Source organism: Eumetopias jubatus, unplaced genomic scaffold (genome assembly GCF_037043125.1).
Source record: "Eumetopias jubatus isolate StellerSeaLion01/CBP00866 unplaced genomic scaffold, mEumJub1_p1.0 scaffold_3, whole genome shotgun sequence".
NCBI lineage: Eukaryota > Metazoa > Chordata > Mammalia > Carnivora > Otariidae > Eumetopias > Eumetopias jubatus.
Genome location: NW_028274809.1, coordinates 20,043,018 through 20,065,402, shown reverse-complemented (window position 1 = coordinate 20,065,402; position 22,385 = coordinate 20,043,018). Strand labels below are relative to the sequence as shown.

At 46.5% G+C, this 22,385-nt stretch overlaps 1 protein-coding gene and 1 pseudogene across 2 annotated transcripts; one reads left to right on the top strand and one right to left on the bottom strand.

Annotated features, from left to right (window-relative positions):
- Positions 1-1,035: 1,035 nt before the first annotated feature.
- On the bottom strand, positions 1,036-5,202 carry CXCR1 (C-X-C motif chemokine receptor 1). Of its 2 annotated transcripts, none has more exons than XM_028092175.2 (2): positions 5,106-5,202; positions 1,036-4,140 (listed from the first exon to the last, which is right to left on the bottom strand). In XM_028092175.2, the coding sequence occupies exon 2, from the start codon at positions 4,126-4,128 to the stop codon at positions 3,058-3,060; it is 1,071 nt and encodes a 356-aa protein (XP_027947976.1). In that variant the 5' UTR covers positions 4,129-4,140; positions 5,106-5,202; the 3' UTR covers positions 1,036-3,057. The 2 variants fall into 2 exon arrangements, with proteins under 2 accessions (XP_027947976.1, XP_027947977.1); XM_028092176.2 differs by having other exon boundaries at positions 1,036-4,136; positions 5,106-5,196.
- An 11,306-nt stretch (positions 5,203-16,508) lies between these two features.
- LOC114200177 (S-phase kinase-associated protein 1 pseudogene) lies at positions 16,509-20,716 on the top strand (annotated as a pseudogene).
- The last annotated feature ends 1,669 nt before the right edge of the window (positions 20,717-22,385 follow it).

The window sequence follows — 22,385 nt, the reverse complement described above, 5'->3', positions numbered from 1 at the left end:
CGGGTGGTCAGATGGATAACTAGTATAGGGGCAAGTAGTATATTTCAACATAATTGCATGGAGGCTGGAAAATGTTAACCTAGCCCACAAAACAAATTTTCTTTTTTTAAAAACATTATATACTTTATTTTTTTTAAGTTTGTTCACTCATCATTCATTCATTTATTTTTAGTAATCTCTACAGCCAAGGTGGGGCTCAAACTTACCACCCTGAGATCAAGAGTCGCATGCTCTTTCCAGTAAGCCAGCCAGGTGCCCTCAAATCAAATTTTCAAAACTTACAAGCAGCAAGCATTGAACAGAACACACATCCACATCCCAATCCCTCCCCGACTCTATCCTTGATGTTCCCCACATCCCTAACCCAGTCCCATCCCCGGCTCACTACCGTCTCTGACACCCCAGTCCCCTCCCAAGATGCACTCCATCCCTGATCCCAGCCTCACCCTCGACACTGATTCCCTCCCTGAGGTGAAACAGCTCCTTGACCTTGCCCTATCTAGTGGTTGAAACACTTGTTTTTGATATTTCAGGCTGCCCTGTTATTTCAGTACCCACATCCTGGCATTGTTACAGATCTGAAACCCCAATCATTTCTGTGTTGAGCTCTACCCGGAGAATTACACCTTGCATTGAAAATCTAATGGAACAATGTTGCCCTTGTTCAAAGGGAGTTCTGACTACAGTTGGCCCTTAAACAACAGAGGGGTGAGGGACACGGACCCCACCATGCCATGGCAAATCTGTATGTAAATTCTTGACTCCCCAAAAACTTAACTGCTAACAGCTTCCTGTTGACCAGAATCCTTACCAATAACATGCATAGTAGATGAACACATATTTTGTATGTTCTATATACTATATTCTTACAATAGAGTAAGCTGGAGAAAATGTTATCAAGAAAAATCATGAGAGGGCCCTTGGCTCACTCAGTCAGTGGGACATGCGACTCTTGGTCTTGGGATCATGAGCGCAAGCCCCATGTTGGGGGAGTAGATTGTATTTAAAATTTTTTTAAATCATGATGAAAACAGATTTACAGTACTGTATTTATTTTTGAAATCCACATTATCAGTGGACCCACACAATTCAAACCTGTGTTGTTTGAGAGTCGACTATATAACCCTCCCTATTTAAAATACTTCCAAGTTATTTTATTGCTGTTTGATTCCCACTTCCCAGGTTACTAGCGAGGCCAAGCATCTTTTCAGATACATGTTCGTCATTTGTGTTTCCCCAGACACAATATGGATCCATATTTACTTACTGAAGCCCCTGACAGAGTTGTCTTTGGGACATCAGAGGATGGAGGAAATGGGCATTTAAGCTTGCAGTTGAGAGGTGGAAGGGCGTTAGGAGAAGGAGGGAGGGAGAGGAAGGGGAGATTCCCAGACCCTGTTGCCAGTCCTCCTCCCTGGATTTCTTCAGCATTCTTCCGGCTTCTCTCCTGAATCAGATCTATCTCTTAGGGCTTGAGCCCTAACTCCTTTCTCATCAACCCACTTGGAGACCCTCAGCTGGACAGCCAAGGTACCTCCATCCTTGCCCCCAGAAAAGCATTTTAGACAATGCTCCCCAGAAAATGGTGAATCTACCAGTGATGTCTTTTTGCTCCAGCCACTAACTGGACTACAATAGCAGCCCCTGACATTCACTCCCAGTTCTGACATCTCTCCCTGAGACTCACCACACTAGCACACTCATGCCATTCCTACACTTCCCCCCATACCTGGTCCCAACCCCACTGAACCTCCCTGAATCTCATTAACCCCAGCCCCAGCTTCTCCCCATTCTGGATCTCCCCCTGTTCCTGATATTCATCCTTTTCTGAACTTCCACCTTGTCCCAACCTGCCACCCCATCTCTGGCTCCCTGCCACATCACCTCTAACTCCAACCTCATCCCTGGTTCCACTCTTAACCTTGATCTAAACCTTATCTCTGAACTTCTCTCCATCCCCAACCTCAAACCAAATGAAACTTTTCCTTATAATTTCAGCTTTTATCATTAGGTATTTGACCCATTTTGAGTCAACTTTTGTACATAGTGTAAGGAAAGGGACCAAGTTCATTCCTGTGCGTGTGGATATCTGGTTTGCCCAAACCATTTGTTGAACGACCATCCTTTCTCCATTGAATAGTCTGGGTGCCCCCTGTTGAAAATCATTGGCCATTTACACTTAAGCTTCTTTCTGGGCTCTTTATTCTCATCTGCTCCATCTGCCTAAGTGTGTTGAGCACACTTTTTGCCTCTTTGTCACATCAGATCCTACAACCATATTCAAAGGTGAGAACCAAGGGGGTGTGCGTGTGTGTGTGTCTCTCTCTCTCTTTTCTTAATCAGGACTACTTCCCAGGAGTCCCTGGACCCAGCAGACTTCCTCTTAAGCAATAGTGCCCTAGGGCCAGTTTGTACCTGCTTGTGAAAGCACTCATTACATTACTTGAAAACTCTTGAAATCGCCATGGTGGGAGCATTTATACCGGGCAACTCAGTAAATGCTACAAATCAGGACTTCTTTCCCCCAGGAGAGTGGTTTACCAGCACACCATTGCCCTGAAATCTAAGTAGTCCGAAGTGAATGGCAGGGCCACTCCTAGCCAAGGGAGTCTTCGAAAGTGAGTATCTGTCCTTCTCAGCCTCTCTCAAGGGAGGTGGGCTTTGCTGGCTAGCGAGAAAGGGACAGTCGGGGCAGCAGCTAATGCCGTTCACCACTGATGCTTCCCCATGTAGGAACTTTCTGTAGTCACTTGAAGGAATGCCTTTTAAATGTCTTTAACTGCCTCAGAGAACAGAGTGCTGTGGGCTCAGCGGTGGGGTGGACTGAGCTCTAGCAGCTGACAGAGTAAGTATAGTCAGGCCTGGGGGACCAGGGCAGGCTTTCTAAACCGTACAACGGGCCTGAAAAGGACACGGCCCCAGTCACTTCCTGCAACCACACCCGGGGGCTGCCTTGACACAGAGGCTGTGAACAGCCAGTGGACATGAGGCTCGGAACGGGATGCTGATGGTGAGGGAGGAGCCCCGAGGGGCTGCGACAGGGCCGGGGTGGGGGGCTTAGAAGGTAGTAGAAGTGTTTGCTGAAGAAGAGCCAACAAAGGAAGGCCTGCCGTCCTTGGACAAGAACTCCTTGCTGATGAGCCCATGGAAGGCCATGATCTTGAGGAGTCCATGGCGAAACTTCTGGCCAATGAAGGCGTAGATGAAGGGATTGAGGCAGCTGTGGAGGAAGCCCAGAATCTCGGTGGCATCCAGGGCCCGGCCAATGTCATTGCGGCGCTCACAAGTCTCCTTGATCACCCGGAGCCTCATGAGGGTGTCTGCGACCAGGACCAGGTTGTAGGGCAGCCAACAGAGCAGGAAGACAAGCACGACAGCGAAGATGACCCGCATGGCCCGGTGCTTCTGCCCCATGTGGGCCTGAAACAGGGTGCGCAGGGTGAGCCCATAGCAGAACAGCATGACCACCAGCGGCAGGAGGAAGCCAAAGGTCTGGGGCAGGGCCCGCATCACTATCCGCAGTTTTGTTGTATTGGCACCCATGTCCTCGTAGCAGACTGGGCTGGAGTAGGGGGGATTGACGGCCCTGCGGAAGACGAAGATGGGTAGGGACAGGATCAGGGACAGGGCCCAGATGCCTAAGCATATGAACTTGACCCAGTGCCGCTTCTGGGTCAACGTGCGTGTGGCATGGACAATGGCCAGGTAGCGGTCCACGCTGATGCAGGCCAGTAGTAAAATACCACTGTAGAAGTTGACTTCCTTCAGGAGCGAGACCACCTTGCACAGGGGTGTGCCAAAGATCCAGCCCTTTGCCTTGGAGGCGGCCCAGAGAGGCAAGGTCAGGGCGAAGAGCAGGTCGGCTATGGCCAGGTTCAGCAGGTAGACGTCAGTGACAGACTGGCTGACCCGACTATGTAAGACAACCAGTATCACTAGGGAGTTTCCCAGCAGGCTCAGCACGAAGACCAGGGCATAGGTGACCACCACTGCGTACTTGTTGTGTGTCTCATTGTCTATCCTACAGGGACTATATGTTTCTGTTGGTGGTGTGCCGCTGAAATTTCCAAATTCATCATAATCCCACTCATCGGTAGCATTCCATAGATCATTCATCAAGACAATCATGGTTCAACCTGGCTGAAAGATTCAAAGGGAAGAAATGTAATTTAATAATTCAGATTAAAGTCACCCATCAGGGACAGGAGAATAGTTACTGGGATGTCTTCTGCTTCTCTGTGGGTTTGGCGACAGGAGGTCCTTTCCTTCTCCTCTATTTTGGACTTCTTTAGAGGTCAATTTCATAGCATCATCGTTTGAGAAAAGTCCCCATCTTGTTCCCTGTTATCACCCCCTACATATCCACAGAACCATCAGCAGTGCTCAGGCATCTTCCTAAATTGTGAAACGCTTTGCTGAAGCAAAATCATACCAGAAGACCAATATGTAAAACCGACAAAAATTCATCTGCCGGGAAGGAGGGGGTGCTGCCATTTCTACCCAGACAGCTGCTCAGGTGGCTCCCCGAAAACTCCCCAGATCTCCAGGAAACAGTCTGAAGACGGTGGAAAGTTACCGGGACTGGAAATAAGGATACCTAGTACCCAGTCCTCACTCTATCCTGATTTATCAATACTAAGCTCTGTAACCTTGAGTGGGTCGTTTGACCTTTACAGATTTCTGTTTTCTCCTCTGCAGCTTGAGGGAGGCAGAGTATATAACCCCTGACTTGCTTGCAGCCCTGAGGTTCTATAAGTTCATTCCGATCCACACATTTTAGTATGTTCTCTGCCTGCCGATACTGCATTTTTACAGAAGACAACATTTGAGGGCAAAGCAATAAACATTAGATTGGGGAAAGGTAAGCCTCTTCCCTCAAAAAAGGGAGAGGCATGAAAGGGGGAAGTGACAAGACTGTGACCCCCTTGTTACCGACTACAGCCACGTATGAGATCAGAATTGAATAGGTAGTCACAAGGAAGGAGGCAGGAAGCCAAGTGAGCAGAAGTCTTCACGTCCCAGAGAAATGAATGCATTTTCTAAAACACAGTCAAACCAAGTCTCCCTCCCCAAGGAAAGTCCTGGCAACAGAGGTGGCTTCCTACCTGAGGCACGCCCGTGGACACACACGGCCAGGTGTGTCCAGCTGTAAAAGGCTGGAGCTCAGAGACCAGCGGGACTTAACAGTCAGAGGAAACTTGATGAATAAAGGGAAATAGGGAAGCTTCGTCACTGCACACCTCCTCTCTGAGCCCTGCCCGTCTCCATATTTGGAGAGCAGGTAAAATCAAGGGACCGCACGGCATCAGAGACTCCCAGGACCCAGATTTTCAAGCAGGGCTACCAGACATGAAGGTGGAGTTAAGGGTCCACTATCTGAATTCTCCACTTGGATGACTGTTTTTGTTCTCTTTTTCTTGCATTTGTGTCCACTTGTTTATCCCTTAAATTCCCTTAGATCACCTTTGAAAGCTTCCAACTTGCTTGGACATGAATAAAGGGGAGAGGACTTTACTTTTGACAGTAGAGACTTCAGGAGTCCACTGTAGGCGGGCCTGGTAGGAGCCCCCCACTTAGGAGGGACTGGGCCCCCCTCCACCCCCGCTCAATTTTGTGGGAAGGAGGTGGAGGTCTGTCCGTAAGCTGTGTTTGGACAACAAGCACACAATTTTTACTTCTCCTGTAGGCTTCTTTGGGGTGGCCCCAGGGGGTGGTGGAGACGTCATGAAGATCAGAGGGAGAACCACCCCCCCACCCCGACACACCACACAACCATTCTCAACAGTTGGTTGATTAGAATGGCCTGAGGCTGGGGGCTGGGACCACTCCTGCAATCTGGCTGGACAGCAGGGAGACCACTGGAGCTGGGGCAATCTGTGAACGCGGAGTTGGGGTTAAGGTCATCTTGCTCCTCTCCCAGAATGAAGGATGGCTTCTTAGAACCTGCCTCAGCTGTTCCCAGCAGCTAATGTGTGTCCCCTGGCTTTACTCCTCTGGTACAGGAACCACGTCTCTGTTACAACATGAACCCTACTGCATTATAACGATGTGCTTACAAGTCAGCCTTCCCCGCCAGACCGTGAGCTTCCAGAGAATAGAGACCCTCTCTGATCCATCTTCTGATCCTCTGTCAGGGAACAAAGTAGGTGCTCAATCCATGGTTGTAGAAGAAATGACATTAGATATACCTGCTGTGATTCACAGATCAGGTCACCACCCTGATTCAGAGCTTCTATTGCTTTCAGCCACACAGTCATAGATGAGGTATGCCTGAAAGCTTCACTTCCACACAGCCAGGCCGGTCTGTCTGGCATCGTTCTTCTCCAACCATCCCCTTGAGTTTAAAGTTAGCATCGATCTGTTCAAGTATAAAGTCTGCCCCTACCATAAATGCCAATTAATCATGCCCCCGGTGCCTAAGTTCTGTCACTGGCAAGCATACTTTCTAAGCTAAGTCATGCTCTCCTCCTGGGTTCTCTTCCCATTCATAAAAAGTAGCAGGAAGTATAAGGAGACAATTGCCCTGGGGCCACCCATGCTTTGCTTTTACTGGTGTTGGACTATTGTGTTCTGATGCCTAGACCAGAAAGGACTTGAAGGTGGGGAGTCCCTGAAGGGAATGGACTTTCCCTTATTAATCATCTAGGGGAAAAGTAATTCTGGGGCAGCAAACAGTGACTAGTAACACAGGAGAGAACAGACTGTCTGGGGCCTGTCTGCAAAACGCCTACGAATACTCAAGTGCAAGCAGAGGCCATGGGCAAAGAGAGCGTCTGCCACAAGGGGGCGGTAGTCGCAGGACAGAGCCGTCCTTGCGAGGGACCCAATGAGAAAGACCAGGGCAGGAGCCGCCCTAGCTAATATTTTAAGTCCCTCTTTGTATACAACTCACTTCTGCTTTTCTTAAGCCCTGACTCTGGTCAGTCCAACATTCCAGTCTAACCCAGTGAATGAGGTATGAGGAAAGGGTCTGGTCCTCCCTCAGGCCCAAGGAGTAAAGGAGAAGCAGTCCCTCTGGGTGGTTGTGGGGGCAGCAAAGGTGGTAGCTTAGGTCTCCAGTGGGAAGGCGATCTGGAGGACAAGAGTTAAAGACTCTCCCCTTCATGGAAGGAGAGAAAGGAAAGAGCATTCCACTGAAGAAGGGGAAAGGCACATATAGATGAGCTTGGAATAAAACGTTACCCACTTGAAAATGTTCCAGCAAGTCCGCCCACCCAACATATCTTCCGTACCGCACCTTCCCACTTAGAACTGCTTCCTCTTCAACGGATCTATAAGGTTCCTAATGGGAAAGCATTTTTCTATTCTGTGCAGAACATCCAGGGCCACCAAGATTGCTGTGACATGTGTCACCTGGATGCCAGTCCTCTGGCAAAATGCAGAGGCCTCTTCTTGCCACTGTGGTTTGAAAATGGAAGTTTCTGTGTAAGAGCATGTGAGCAGCACAACATGGCTGCGAGTATATCTATTCCATCCCGGTGTCAGCTTTCATGCCAACAGCAGCATCTCTTCACATTCCTGCAGAAGGGCCCACGTGGACCTGGGGACTGAAAGAGAGGTAGAGGAGGTGGAGGAGGGGATTCGCCCCTCTCCCCAGTGATTACCCCCATTGCCATAGTGACAGGTGCAGGGTAAGCATGTGACCTAAGATGACCCACGCAGAGCCAAGTTCGGGATGACTATTTGGTGACAGTGGAAAAGCAAGGATGTCATCTTAGTTACAGCTGGAAGCCATTTGGTAATAAGTGGCAAACCAGTCCAAGGACCAAAACTAACACACAGAAGAAGGCAGAACTGAGAGAATCACAGAGAAACCGAGCCAGAGTCCTGAACAAACCAGAGGCGATCTTCCCTGGGTACTTTTCAGTTCTCTATTGTTAAGACCAGTTCAGGCTGAGTGTCCTGTGACTGGCAACCAAAACTGTGACCAACTGAAAGAGTTCTAGAAAACAAGGTGATCTAGGATGAGAGGAGAGGGGAGGAAAGTCAGTGCATCACAGGGTCCAGGCTGTGAGAGTCAGGGTAAGTGAGGACTTGACAGAGATATGACCTGGGCAGGTGCAGAACCTCCAAGGCCTGACTGCCGAGCTCTGGCAGAAGCCAAAGAGGAACTTTGAAAAGTAAGCACATAAAAACCCAGCTGAGAACACACTCCTGAATGAATTCAGACATCCTCACAAAGGACCCAGAAATCTCTGCTTTGGAGTCAGACAGATGATGCTTCGAATATGGCCCTTCCTTTATTGGTTGATGATCTTGGACAAGTTTCTTAATGTGCATCAAAATATCTTTATCCTTGGAATTAAAATTAAAACTTAAAAAAAGATTTTAAAAAAATCCTTATTCATAAAGATGGGGATAATGATACTTGCCTCATGGTGCTACGTGATGATGAACTGGGATAGAGTGCAGGCTCTGGAGCCAAACCACCGTGGTGCAAATCCCAGCCCTGTCCCTGGCCAGTTGTTGCCCTTCGGAGGCTTGGATACTGGCTCAATTGCCCCAAATTTTCTTGTCTGTAAAATGGGAAGAAAAGTAGCACCTAGCTCATAGAACTGATATGAGGATTGATGAGTTAATACATACAAAGTGCTTAGCACAGTATCCGGCAGATAATAATTGTTCAATCACATTTTGCTGTCTTTGTACCCGCCCCCTCCACACACAGTCCTATTGGGAGAATATGCATCAAACACACTAAACAATGCAGACCCTCTGACCCTAAACTCCCACTTAATGTGAGGAATGGAAGGGGGGAAGATGGAGGGAGGGAAAACAAAGCTTATCACAGGGTTGTTTATATAATACAGGTTGATAAATTTCAGTACCCTTCCAAAACTTTTATACAAATAAAAGTAGATCTATAAAATGGAACACTGTGAGTCCATTAAACACAACACTGATAGCTACAATTAATGTTAGGGAAAGGTAGCTATAATAGGATGCCAAGGGCAAATACGGGTTAACAAGTAGAACGTGCAGTAGGATAACACTTTGTAATAAATGCATGTGTGCGCCCAGGGGAAAAAATAGGAGAGTCAAAATGTTAACAGGGGTTATCTTTGGGGGGTGGGACTACAGATAGTTGCTTTCTTGTTTATATCTTTTGATGTTGCCCAATCTCTCAAATAAGCACGACTTCTGCAATTTAAAAAATATGTATTTAGCCATTTTCACACACACACACACACACACACAAACAGTAAATAACCTTCTAATGGTCATTTCCCCTTCTCCTCACTCCCATTTGCCGGTCCAGCTAGGTTCGTGAGCAGACGCCCAGGACCTCGAGTCTCCTGTCCACTGAACTCCCAACTCCTCAAGCCCTGAATGCCCTGCATCCTCCCTCCCCTCCCCTCCTGTGTCACCCGCCCGGGTTCTCCACTGTTGTGGTTTCCAAACTGTGTTATTGAATCATTTTTAGAAGTCTTTCCCTCCCACTGGGCTGTGAATAGGCAAGACTCTGGCACAGAGTAGTGATTCATAAACAAGCCCTTCGTTCCTCACCCCTCCTTAAAGGCAGGAGCTATAAAGGATCCTTTTTTGCATTCTTGGTGCCCCGCAAAGTGTGTGACACATACAAGTAGATGCCAAACAGGAAGTGAGTGGGTGACCAGCACAGCCACACGGAGTCCTGTGCTCAAAAGAGCCCTGAGCTTGGGGCAGAATGCTCTGCAGTCACTGCCTTGAACTTCTTAATACTTTATCTTGGAGTCGGTGTCTTCTGAGTGAAGTCTGGTGGGACAGTGGAGCGCACACAGGGGCTTGGAGCTCAGCTCACTTGCAGTGCCACCCTTATCGCCTCCTTGGGCTCAGCCTCCCACTCCCCCACCCCACAGGGCCCTGTGCTTCAGGGAGCACAGCATTAAAGAGCAAATAAAAAACACAGAGTCCACTAGAGACCATCTTTAGGGGCACCTGAGTGGCTCAGTCACTTAAGTAAGCCCAGGTCTTGATCTCAGGGTTTTGAGTTCGAGCCTCACATTGGGCTCCCCGTGTGGAGCCTACTTAAAACAAAACAAAACAAAAAAACACAGAGTCCGGTTAAGAGAACGATCATAGAAGAAAGAAACAAGCTTTTCTCCTGCTTTTGGAACGAAGGGCCCCAAGCTTTTATTTTGTACCGGGTCCTGCAGCCAGCTCTGCACCAAGTAAATGTTGGTTAAATGGATGAAGTAGTGGAGAGGAGTGAAGAGGAGGATTAGAATCTTCATCTTAGCTCAGCCGATGGCCACTCCGTCCTTCCAGTAGCTCAGGCCACTTTGTAGACTCTTCTTTGACACCTATCTCTCACACTCGACATTCAATCTGCCAGAAAGTTCTGCCAGTTCTACCAAAATAGATCCCAACTCCTATTTTCTCATTACCCCAACAGCTGATACCCTGGCCCCTGCCACCTTCCCTTTCTCGCCTAGGTTGCTGAAGTGGCCCCCCAGTCCTCCTGCCCTTCCAACCTCTTCTCCTCATGCCCACCGGAGTGATGCTTTGACGTTCTAAGTCAGATCACACCATGCCTTCTCACTGCCCTCCCATGGCTCCAAAGAATGAATTTCACTGCTTTAATATTTTTGAGTGCATTTTAAGCAGCTTCACAGTGGAGAAACCTGGCGAACACTACCTTAATCAGTTAAGGAAGGTTGACATCACCTGGGACGCTGTGTGCTCCTACCCTCCCGACAGAACATGATGAGAAGTCACCCACCTGTGGTGTCCTCTCCAAAAACCCATAACCCCCATCTAGTCGGGAGAAAAACATCAGACAAACCCAGACTGGGGCGGGGGAGTGTTCTATAGCATACCTGAACAGCACTCCTCAAGACTATCAAGGTCATGAGAAACAAGGAAGGACTGAGCAAAACTACCCTAGGTCACAGGAGATTGGGGTGACATGCCAGCTAGAGGCAATGTTGGTCCCCTGGCCTGGATCCTGGTACGGAAAGAGGTAATAATGGAAAAGCTGGCAAAATCCAGATAAAAGCTGGAGTTTCATTGACACTTGTTTTTAAAGTTGTCACCTATCTGATTTTATGGAGTTTCATTTTTCAGTCTTAAAACTGATTTTTGTAATTGAAAGATTCATTTCTACCTTATTTATGAATACAATTCCATTCTCCTATTTTTGAGAATGCTTTCTGCCTACAGGTCTGGGTGGATTTTAGTTATTTTTTTATTTTCATTCCAGTGTAGTTAACATACAGTGTTATATTGAGTTTTATTTTTTATTTTTTTTAAAGATTTTATTTATTTATTCATGAGAGACAGAGAGAGAGAGAGAGGCAGAGGGAGAAGCAGGCTCCCAAGGAGCAGGGAGCCCGATGTGGGACTCGATCCCAGGACTCCAGGATCCTGACCTGAGCCGAAGGCAGACGCCCAACCATCTGAGCCACCCAGGCGCCCCTTGAGTTTTATTTTTTAAATCGGGAGTAGTGGGTATTGAAGTTTGTCAAAGGCCTATGTAGAAGGTCATACGATTTTTTTTTCTTCTTAGATGTATTAGCATGTGAATTATATTAATGGCTTTCTGATGTTGAATAATGCTTGCATTTGGGGGGATATATCCCATTTAATCATGAAAAAATGAATTTGAAAAAAGCCAAAATCCTTTAAGGCCTTCCCCATCATTCCCCACCCCCACTCCCACCCTGCCTCATCATCCCTGTGTGTTAGTGTGCTGGGGTGACTCACACAGCAGAGAGTTATTGTCTTACAGTCCTGGAGGCTGGATGTCCAGGATAAGGGTGTCAGCAGGGCTGGTTCCTCCTGAGGGCTGCCAGGGAAAATCTGTCCCAGGCTTCTGTCCTAGCGCCTGCTGGCTTGTTGGGCATCTTTGGCATGCCTTGGCTTATCGATGCATCAGCCTGATCTTGCCCTCATCATCACTCTCCTCAGATGCCTGTGTCTGTGTCCAAATTTCCCCTTTTTCTAAGGACCTTAGTCATATTGGATTCGGGCGCCCTCTGATGGCCTCACCCTAGCTACTGACATCTGCGACAGTCCTATTTCTAAATAAGGTCCCATTCTGACTTACTGCGGGACTCTAACATATGAAGGGGTGGGGAAGGGAGGGGACCCCTTAGAGCTCTGCTCCAGTCATATTAGCCCGGCTCCTGCCTCAAAAGCATCGCTTCCAATGCCCACTCTTCTCTGAATGCTCTCCTATAGATCTCCCACACGTAACTCCTCCACCTCCTCTGAGAATTTGCTCAAATGCTACCTTCTCACTGAGGCCCATTCTGTGCCCCTATTCCCAACCGCACCTCCCCTAGCATTCCTGATGTCCCTGGCTGTGCTATATTCCAAACATGTTTCCCCTCTCACAGCACTTACCACTTTGACCGTACTCCATAAGCTGCATGTGTATTACAAACACTACTGTTTATCGGCTCTCTCCTCTCTAGACTATAAGCTTTGGGAAGGTAGAAATCCTTACCTATCTAGATCACTGTATCTCAAGTGCCTAGGAGACAGCTTGATGATTAGGATGGGATAAAAAGTGGTTGAGGAAAGAAAATCAAAAGAAAAAAGAAAAGAAAGAAAGAAAGAAAGAAAGAGAGAGAGAAAGAAGAAAGAAAGAAAGAAAGAAAGAAAGAAAGAAAGAAAGAAGAAAGAAAGAAAGAAAAAGAAAGAAAGAAAGAAAGAAAGAAAGAAAGAAAGAAAGAAAGAGAGAGAGAGAGAGAGAAAGAAAGAAAGAAAGAAAGAAAGAAAGAAAGAAAGAAAGAAAGAAAGAAAGAAAGAAAGAAAGAAAGAAAGAAAGAAAGAAAGAAAAAGAAAAAAAGTATGGGCTCTATTCCTAGAGACTAGGAGACCCACAAGTCACTTGCTTTCTGTTTACCTCACCTCCAGTCTCTGGGATATAGCACTGAAGGGCAAGCTGACTCCACCATGGCTGTAAGAAATGACTTAGCAAAGCCTGAGACCCCTAGTGATACCGACACCACTTGAGATCAAGCGAGGGCTCCGTTGCCTGGGGGGGCAAGGGGAGGGGGGTTGACTCTGGGTGGCCAGGGGCTGCCTTTGCAAGATTAGCCCAGGAGAGGGCAGCATTACCTTCAAATCAAAACAAATGGCAGTGGGGACAAGAAATTGAAATCATCTCCGTGAAAATACCCTCTACCCCATAGAAGTTGAGTCAGGCAGCCAACATCCAGAACCTAACATCACCCTTGAAGGTTTGCAAATCCTCTCACATGCTTTCATTCTTCCCTCTACATTCCTCCCAGAGGAGAGTTTAGCGGTTGGCAAGAGTGTGAGCCCAGCTGGAGACTTGCAGTTGAAGTTAATCACCCTTGTGCTCATAGGCCACCCAACTTCCAGCGGGCTTCTAGCACTTCAGGGCCCTGTCCCTGTGGTCGTCCCCTTCCCCCACAGAGCCTTCCTCCAGACCAGTGGTTCTCAGTCTCTCTGTGTGAGCCCGCACTTTCAAATACAGCACATTGGGATGCTCTGGGCAAAATCATTCAAAGGTATATTTCAAAGAATTGGAAATCTTTCCACAGTTTTCTCAGAGCTCATTTTTTAGTTGGTGCCAGAGCCCCCGTCTTAGGCAGCTCAGGCTGCTGTCACAAAGCAGCGTGGACTCGGTGGCAGATGGACGTCCAGGCGCCAACACGGTGGGGCTCTTAGTGAGAGCTGGCTTCCGGGCCTGCAGACAGCTGCCTTCCCATGACGTCCGTGCACAGTGCTGACAGAGACAGGGCTCTGGTCTCTCCCTCTCCTCCTAAGGACACGAAGCCCATCACGGAGGCCTCACCCCATGACTTCAGCTAAACCTAATTGCATCCCAAAGGCCCCACCTCCAAATACCATGACACTGGGGGTTAAGGCTTCAACATATGAATTTTGAGGAGACACAATGTAGTCCATAGCAAGCACCATGTCACACTTTAGTAGGATGATTTCCTGTCCAGATCGCACTCTCTTACATACTCATGAGGCAAGGTTCTAGCAAGTTCTAACAAAGTTCTATCTGGTTTTAATGCAGTCTTGCTTGTTTTCTCTTACATGCAGCCAACTGCAGTGAGCTCTACCCTGTGCGGCCCAACCGGCACACTCAACATTCTGTCAGACAGACATGGTTGCCAAAATAGTGTCCTTGGTTGTGGTAAAAATAAACTGTACAAATGGTAGCTGGGGGTGGAGGGGTTGAAGACGGGAACTGGGCAGATGGGAGACAGGTGGGAAAAAGACTTTTCATTCATCATTTTTAATATTTTTTTTTATGTTTGAAACATGTGGGGGTGCCTGGGTGGCTCAGTCAGTTAAGCGTCTGCTTTCAGCTCAGGTCATGATCTTGGGTCCTGGGGTGGAGCCCCGCGTCTGGCTCCCTGTTCTCCCTGTTCGGTGGGGAGTCTGCTTCTCCCTCTCCCGCTCCCCTGGCTTGTGCTCTCTCTCACTCTGTCTCCCTCTCTCTCAAATAAATAAATAAAATCTTTAAAAAAAATGTGAAGTGGTTCCTGTTGAAATTTTTATTTTTTTTAATTTTTTTAAATTTTTATTTTATTCTATTTTTTTTTAAAGATTTTATTTATTTATTTGACAGAGAGAGACAGCGAGAGAGAGAACACAAGCAGGGGGAGTGGGAGAGGGAGAAGCAGGCTTCCCGCTGAGCAGGGAGCCCGATGCGGGGCTCAATCCCAGGACCCTGGGTCAAACCCCATTGACCCATGATCATGACCTGAGCCCAAGGCAGACGTTTAACGACTGAGCCGCCCAGGCGCCCCTCCCATTGAAATTTTTTAAATGTAAACTGTAATCTTAAAATGTTAAAAACTAGGAACTTTAACTTGGGGATGACAAGTAGGTGGCGCTGCTGAGAGCCCTGTGTCATTCACCACCCAGAGAGCCAAAGAGATCTTCAGCCAATTCCACGAGGCGTCTTTCTGGGCCTGGGCCTAGAGAACTGTCCCATCTAGCCCCCTCCACTCCAGACCCCTGACTCCAAATCAGCTCACCCAGACTCCCTTGGTCCTTCTCTCTTTCCTGTCACTAGTCTGTCTAGAGGCCTAAACTCTCAGTCCCCACACTATAACCCAGGGCATGCTGGCCTCTCCTCATCTCCCACCTGGCCCTCTCTGCCTTTATTGTTTCTAGACGTAATTCCAAATAGCTCCCCAGATGTACTCCCCCAGTCTCCTGGGCACCAAAGAAACCTCAGGCCTGGATTTTAATCTCACCCTGGCAGTGAATTCTCATTAACAGGCACTGACTATTGAAACCCACCTGCCTGCCCTGGAGACCTTCCCATTTTCTGTCACTTATAATAAGGAGCTTGATTTATACTTGAATATACATATATCCAGCTCCCTGCTGAAATTATCTCCCCTGCTCCCAAGGCCCCAGACCCAATGAGTTTGTTTGGCTGCACGGAGTTGGTCTCTTTGTTTGTTCATTTAAATTTAGAGTTGGTTTTCAACGTTTATAAATTTAGACTTATTCACATTAGAAACCATCAGAGTTTCTATGCTGTCCTCTAAAATTTGAGAGATCTGGCAATACTGAGCCCATGGCAAAAATCAGCTGACCCTGGTACAGGAAACAACACACTCATGCCATCATCTGATTTTCAACGGAAGTGCCAAAGCAGTCAGATGGGGAAAGGAAAGTTTTATCAAATGAACCATTGCTAGAATAGTGAGGTAGGGGAAAAATAAGAACCTTGACCCCTACATCATACACAAACATTATTTTGAGATGAATCAGCAGCCTAAAAGTAAAAGCTAAAACTGTAAAGCTTCTAGAAGAAAACATGAATGAATATCTCTATGACTCAGGGGCAAGCAAAAAGTTTCTCAGACAAATCAAAGAATGCAATAACCATTTAAAAATGTCTTTGCTGGGGGCGCCTGGGTGGCTCAGTTGTTGGGTGTCTGCCTTCGGCTCAGGTCATGATCCCAGGGTCCTGGGATTGAGCCCCGCATCAGGCTCTCAGCTCTGCGGGAAGCCTGATTTTCCCTCTCCCACTCCCCCTGCTTGTGTTCCCCCTCTCTCACTGTGTCTCTCTCTGTCAAATAAATAAATAAAATCTTGAAAAATTAATAAATAAAAATTAAAATGTCTTTGCTAAATTAGATTTCATCAAAATCAAAACTTTCTGCTCATCCAAAAGACACCATTAAGAAAAGGGCTAGACAAACCACCACCTGGGAGAAAACAATTGTGAAACATATATCTGACAAAGGGCTGGCATCCAGGGTATATCAAGAACTCCAACAATAATAAAAATAGTAAAAGATAACTCAAAAAAAAGTGGGTAAAAGATTTGAACAGGCAGGGGGGCGTCTGGATGGTTCAGTCGGTTGAGTGTCTGACTCTCACTTTCAGCTCAGGTCATAACCTCAGGGTCGTGAGATAGAGCCCCATGTCAGGCTCCACACTCAGCACAGAGTCTGCTTGAAATTCTCCCCCTCCGTCTGTCCCTCCCCGTCTCTCAAATAAATAAATAATAAAATCTCTTTAAAAAAAAAGATTTGAATGGACATTTCACAAAAGAAGATATACAAATGAGCAGTATGTCCATGAAGGATATGAAGGCTGTGGACCAACCAGAAGTCTCACATGTCGTTGGTGGGGATATAAAACGGTAAAACCACTCAGGCAAAAGGTCTGGCAGTTTCTTCTAAAACTAAACATACTCCTACCCTCTAACCCAGCAATTCCACCCCTAGAAATATACCCAGGAGAAATGCAAATATATGCGCACAAAAATATTTATACAAAATATTAATAGCTTTATTCATAAGAGCCAAAAACTAGAAACAGCCCAGCTGTCTGCCCACGGAGATGGCTAAACAAACTGGTCTGTTCCTACAGTGGAACACAGTGGAAGACTTCTCAACAACTAAGAGCAATGAACTACGGATACGCTCAACAACACGGATGAATCTTTAAAACTTCAAGCTGAGGGAAAGTACATTCTGTATGAGTCTACTTTTGTGAAGTTCCAGAACAAGCAAAACTAATCTATGGGAGAAAATAATCCGGCAGGGGCCTTGTTCTCCACCCTTTCTCTTCTCGTTGCTGAGGCCACCGTGTTCTTGTCAGCCTCTGGCCCACAATCCCCCTGAGACGGAGCGCCGTGCCTTCGATTAAGCGGCAGAGTTCTGATGGAGAGAGATTTGAAGTTGATGTTGAAATTGCCAAGCAACCTGTGACTATCGTGACCATGTTGGGAGATTTGGGAATAGATGAGGCAAGCAAAGTGAACAGATGATGTCCCTATTTTGGACCAAGAATTCCTGAAAGCTGACTGAGGAACACTTTGCGAGCTCATTCTGGCTGCGAATTACTTGGAAATCCAAAGTTGGCTTGTTGTTACATGCAAGACGGTTGCCAGTACAATCAAGGGGGAAACTCCTGAGGAGACTCGCAGGAACTTCCATATCCAAAATGACTTTTCCTGACGAAAAGGCAGCCCAGGTACTCAAAGAGAAGCAGTGGTGTGAAAAGTGAAATGTTGTGCCTGACCCTGGAACACTCTAGGGATTGTTCCAAAGACGAGTTGCGCTGCTCTGTTTGTAATTGTTAGTATTAGACCAACAGTAGACAAATGAAGCAGCAAATTAGTGGTGTGGGCAGAATATCGTCCTCCTTGCAGGTGTGGGTTGAGTACAGATTCCAAACACAATGTTCAGTTTCTTCCAGGATGATCAAAAGTCTCTTTTTTTTCTTTGCTACAAATAAACCTGAACAGTGGTTCTCTCTAGAAGGTGGTATTTGGGGCTTTCCCTGTCTTTGTAGAGCGATTTCCTGCCTATTTTATTGTCTAGTTAACTTTAGTGACCTGATAAAAGTTGGCATTGTAAATAAAACAAGGTGCAAAATAGAAAGAAAAGAATCAGAACTGGGGCCCCTGGGTGGTTCAGTCAGTTAAGTGTCTGCCTTCGGCTCAGGTTATGAGCCCAGGGTCCTGGGATCAAGCCCCGCATCGGGCTCCCTGCTCTGCGGGGAGCCTGCTTCTCCCTCTCCCACTCCCCCTGCTTGTGTTCCCTCTCTCGCTGTGTCTCTCTCTGTCAAATAAATAAATAAAAATAAAAAATAAAAAAAAGAAATATAAAAAAAAGAAAAAGGAAAGAATCAGAACAGTGGCTACCCCGGTGGGGACAGAAGCAGAGACAAACAGGAGGGACTTGAGGGAATCTTTAGGGATAATGGTAATGTTTTCTATATTGATGGGGGTTGGGATGATACAGGAGCACATATTTGCCAAAACTGAGTGAATATACAAATAGGTAGATCTGTGTGTTTCATTGTCTATAAATTTTACATCAAAGGAAAAACTATAAATACTGATCTCTAGCTAATGCTCTACAACGTGATGTATTTAGAGAGAAGTGCACGGCTGTCTGCAGTTTCCTTTGAAATGCATCAAAAAACCAAAATGGATTAATGGATACAGGGATGGCTAGATGCATAGATACAGGATAAGGCAAGTCAAATGTTAATGGTAGCTTCTAGGTAGTAGGTATACAGGCATGTACAGTGAAGTTCTTTCAACTTTGCTATACTTTCAAAATTTTTTACAATAAAATGGTAGGGAGGGGGGCGTCAGCCGGCACTCGGTCTTGGCACTCTTTCAAGCAGGGTGTACACCCTCCAGTTTGCCACACTCCCTACCCCACCTTATTGCCTCAAGCCCACCCTGCTTCACTCATTTACATTTCCTGCACCCCCTGGTCCAGGGATGTTTTGTCCTAGACACATACCACATATCCTAATGTTTAAGAAATCTCTGGAAGAGGTAGAATAGCATTGTACCAATTCCATCACTTAGCAGTTTTGTGATCTTGGGTAAATTAATTCACCTCTGAGCCTCGATTTTCTCATCTGTAGGATGAAGTGAAATGGTGAACACAAAGTTTCTAGGACACAGCGGGCACCAGATACATGTTGACTGTTATTACACAGTTCAATATACTGACGTTGTAAATGTAAACAGATAGAGGACTGTTTGATTTTCTCAGTAAGAAACTGTAGAGTTTACACGCAGGGGAAAGTATGGGAACACTTTTTGCTGGGAACTGCCCTATGTGCTTTCACTAAATTTCCTTTCACACAGAAAAAGCAAATGCCACCTGTACCTGTGAGCTAAACACAGTCTCTGCAATGGAGAATTCAATGGGGAGCATACATTTGAGCTGCAAGGGTGGCAAAGAAAGCTTTAGGGTAGAAGGAACACTTGAGTTGGGTCTTGCAGGATGGATAGTTTTCCAGGTAGACCTGGGGAAGGAGGGTTGTCCAGGCAGAAAGAACAGCAAAGGCAAAGGCATTGAGCAATGAAAAAGCAATGGGATAGGGAGCCTGGGTGCCTCAGTCAGTTAAGGGTCCGACTCCTGATGTCGGGTCAGGTCGTGATCCTGAGATACAGCCCCACGTCAGGCTCCACACTCAGTGGGGAGTCTGCTTGAGATTCTCTCTCTCTCCCTCTTCCCCTCCCCTAGCTTGCTCTCTCTCTCTCTCAAATAAATAAATAAATCTTAAAGAAAAGAAAAGAAATGGGATCCTCAAATTTGACAAACAGCTTTTACTAGTAGAACCCAGGGAAGGCAGGAGATAAGACTGGAGAGGGAGGTGGTGGCTAAATCATAGCCCATTTGGCTTGTGGCAGGTTTGGGTTTTGTGCTGCAGAGTCAGAGCTACCAGCCCCTTTTAGAAAGCTACTGCTATAGCAGAAGAGAGCTAGATTGACTGCAGAGCACCCTTGAGGCAGGGAAACCAGCTCGGTACCAATGCCGCCCCTGCTCAGCAGAACTCATTGGGATCGTTGTGAAGCATGTGGATTCCAGGGCCCACACCAGACCTATTGAATCAGAGCATAGGAGGAGGGCCTGGGAATCCAGATAATTAACAAGTACCCAGGTTTCTAACAAGCTTAGAAAACAATGAGTCCAGGAGATGGTGTCCACTGTCCTCCGAAAGGAGATTAAGGCTGGAACTGAGGCATTGGGGGAAGATGAGAGGAGGCATATTACAGCCTGATTAATCTTAAATAATGTGGCAAGCGGTTGCATGTGGGGGTGGTGACTTCCAGGCATGACCGTGTAGACCGCTGTACCGTTTACGGAGATAGGGAATGCAGAGGAAGGGTCAAGTTTAGGGAGAGGAGATAATGACTTCTGCTTGACCAGATGAATCACCATCTTGATAGCTGACACTGTCTGGGTGGTGGTGGGAGCTCTGGCCACAAAGGTCACCCAAGGAGAGCTGATGGCGTGAGAAGGGGAAGAGCAATAGCTCCCAAATGCACTCATTTTCTCTTGTGCTTCTCACACAAATCCACAGCTTGAATAGCCCATATCTTCCAACAATGTTAAACAGTAATCAGGACAATAAATTACAGGCATAAGGTTTGAAAATAACAAGCAGAAAAGTAAACATTTCCTGGGTCTCCAAAACCCAGATGCATGACAGAGTCAAGCCGCCTCCTGCCTTTTGACTTAAGCCAGGGACAGAGCTCCTGGGTGACATTGGCAGGCCCCAGAGGAAACTCCATCTCTCATCTGCCCTTGATGCTATTTACAGAATAAACACTTCTCCTGCATGGATGAATCTCCTCAAACTACAGAGATGGCATAAAGAATATACTAGTTGCCAGAAAACCTGGATCAGAATCACATGAGTGTGGGCAAATCTAACCTCTCAGAGCCTCTTTTTGTTCTTGCAGAAAATAAGGACAACAGCAACCGCTCTAAGGAACAAATGAGGAGACACATGTTAAGACCTGTCAAAAACTCTGCTCACAGCTCTAAGGAATCAGAGAAACCCACCCACTCCCACCAGCTCCAGTCGAAGGAGAGTTTATGGAAATGAGACAACAAGCAATCTCGCCAGCTCCCAAGAGCAGGAAATGAAGTACAGTTTGTCACTTAGGCATCGGAGCTGAAAGCCTGACTTGAGTCCTTACCGTGGCTTTCTCTCTGGGGCCATATGGCCTACTGTCTCTTCCTCTCTCTGCCTGGCCACGCATTCCCACATGGCAGACATGGTGCTCATCTAACCCACTCCCTGTTCCTCCTTCCTCACTATAAGGAGCTCAGCTTGATGGAGATGGTCAAAGGCAACTATGCCAGTCTGTTGTCCACGTTCCCAGTCTCCTTTCCACCTAGCAGTGATCCCGTATGTGGTTCTGGCAGATGCTTCAGGAGAAGACTGCTGGGAACTCTAGGAAAGCTCTTGCTTTTTCCAACAAAAGGGAAAGGTGCTGCTGGATGCCACCTCTTCCTTTTTCTTCCTTTTGGTTGTGGGAGCTAGAGCTACAACAGCCATCATGGGACCATGAAGAGAAGGTCAGAAGAATCACAAAGAGGTGGTTCACCCTTGGACAGCGTTGAACCCCTGAACCAACATTAACGGACATTGTGTGTAAGTTAACAACAAAAATACCACTATGTGTTTAAGCTATTATGAGTTTGGTTCTTGTTACTCGAAGTTAAGGCACTCTTGACTGATTGAGGGATTCGACTCTCATCTAATTTGGGATTTCCTAAACTTCAAGCATCCTCAGACCATCCGCAACATTTGCACCATGTCTATTCAAGCGCCATGGTCTTCTTTAAATTGATTAACTTGTATCATAGTAAGTTAAATACCCACTTTAGCCTTGTGGCTCTCATGTGTGAGTCTGATCTTTTTCTAATACCTGTTAAAACAAATATGTAATGATTAAAATTAAACCAGGTTTCCAAGTTGATAAACACATCCACCCACCACAAGGGTGGTACACCCCAACTCCACTGAGAAATTCCTGCATTCAGGAGCCTTCCAGACCTTGCCTGTCCACCCGGCTGTTCATTTGTATCCTTTATAATAAACTGGTAAATGGAAGTAAAAATAATAATAATTTCTTTTATTTTTATTTTTTATTTTTTTAATAACATATGATGTATCATTTGTTTCAGGGGTACAGGTCTGTGATTCATCAGTCTTACACAATTCACAATGCTCACCATAGCACATACCCTCCTCAATGTCCATCACCCAGCCACCCGTCCCTCTCATTCCCCTCCACTCCTGCAACCCTCAGTTCAATTTTTAATTTTTAATTAAATTAAATTAAAACTGATTCACCACAGTCCACCCAAATCATCTCATTTTTACCAGTGGAGCACTTCACAAAAGTAAAACCAGCTCTGTCTCTGTCTCTGACATTACTGTTCCAGATTCCCAGGAGGGAAGGCTAGTGATCAGGGTCTTCTCCTGAGCCACATGGCACATAAAGCCATACACACCTCAAGGAATTTAGGGGAGATGGAGATAACAGGCAGGTCTATCACAGTCTTATAAAGGATGAAGAAGAAGAAGACGATGACGAAGAAGAAGAAGGGGGAGGAGGAGGAGGAGGAGGAGGAAGAAGAAGAAGGAGAAAAAGAAAGAAAGAAAGAAAGAAGGAA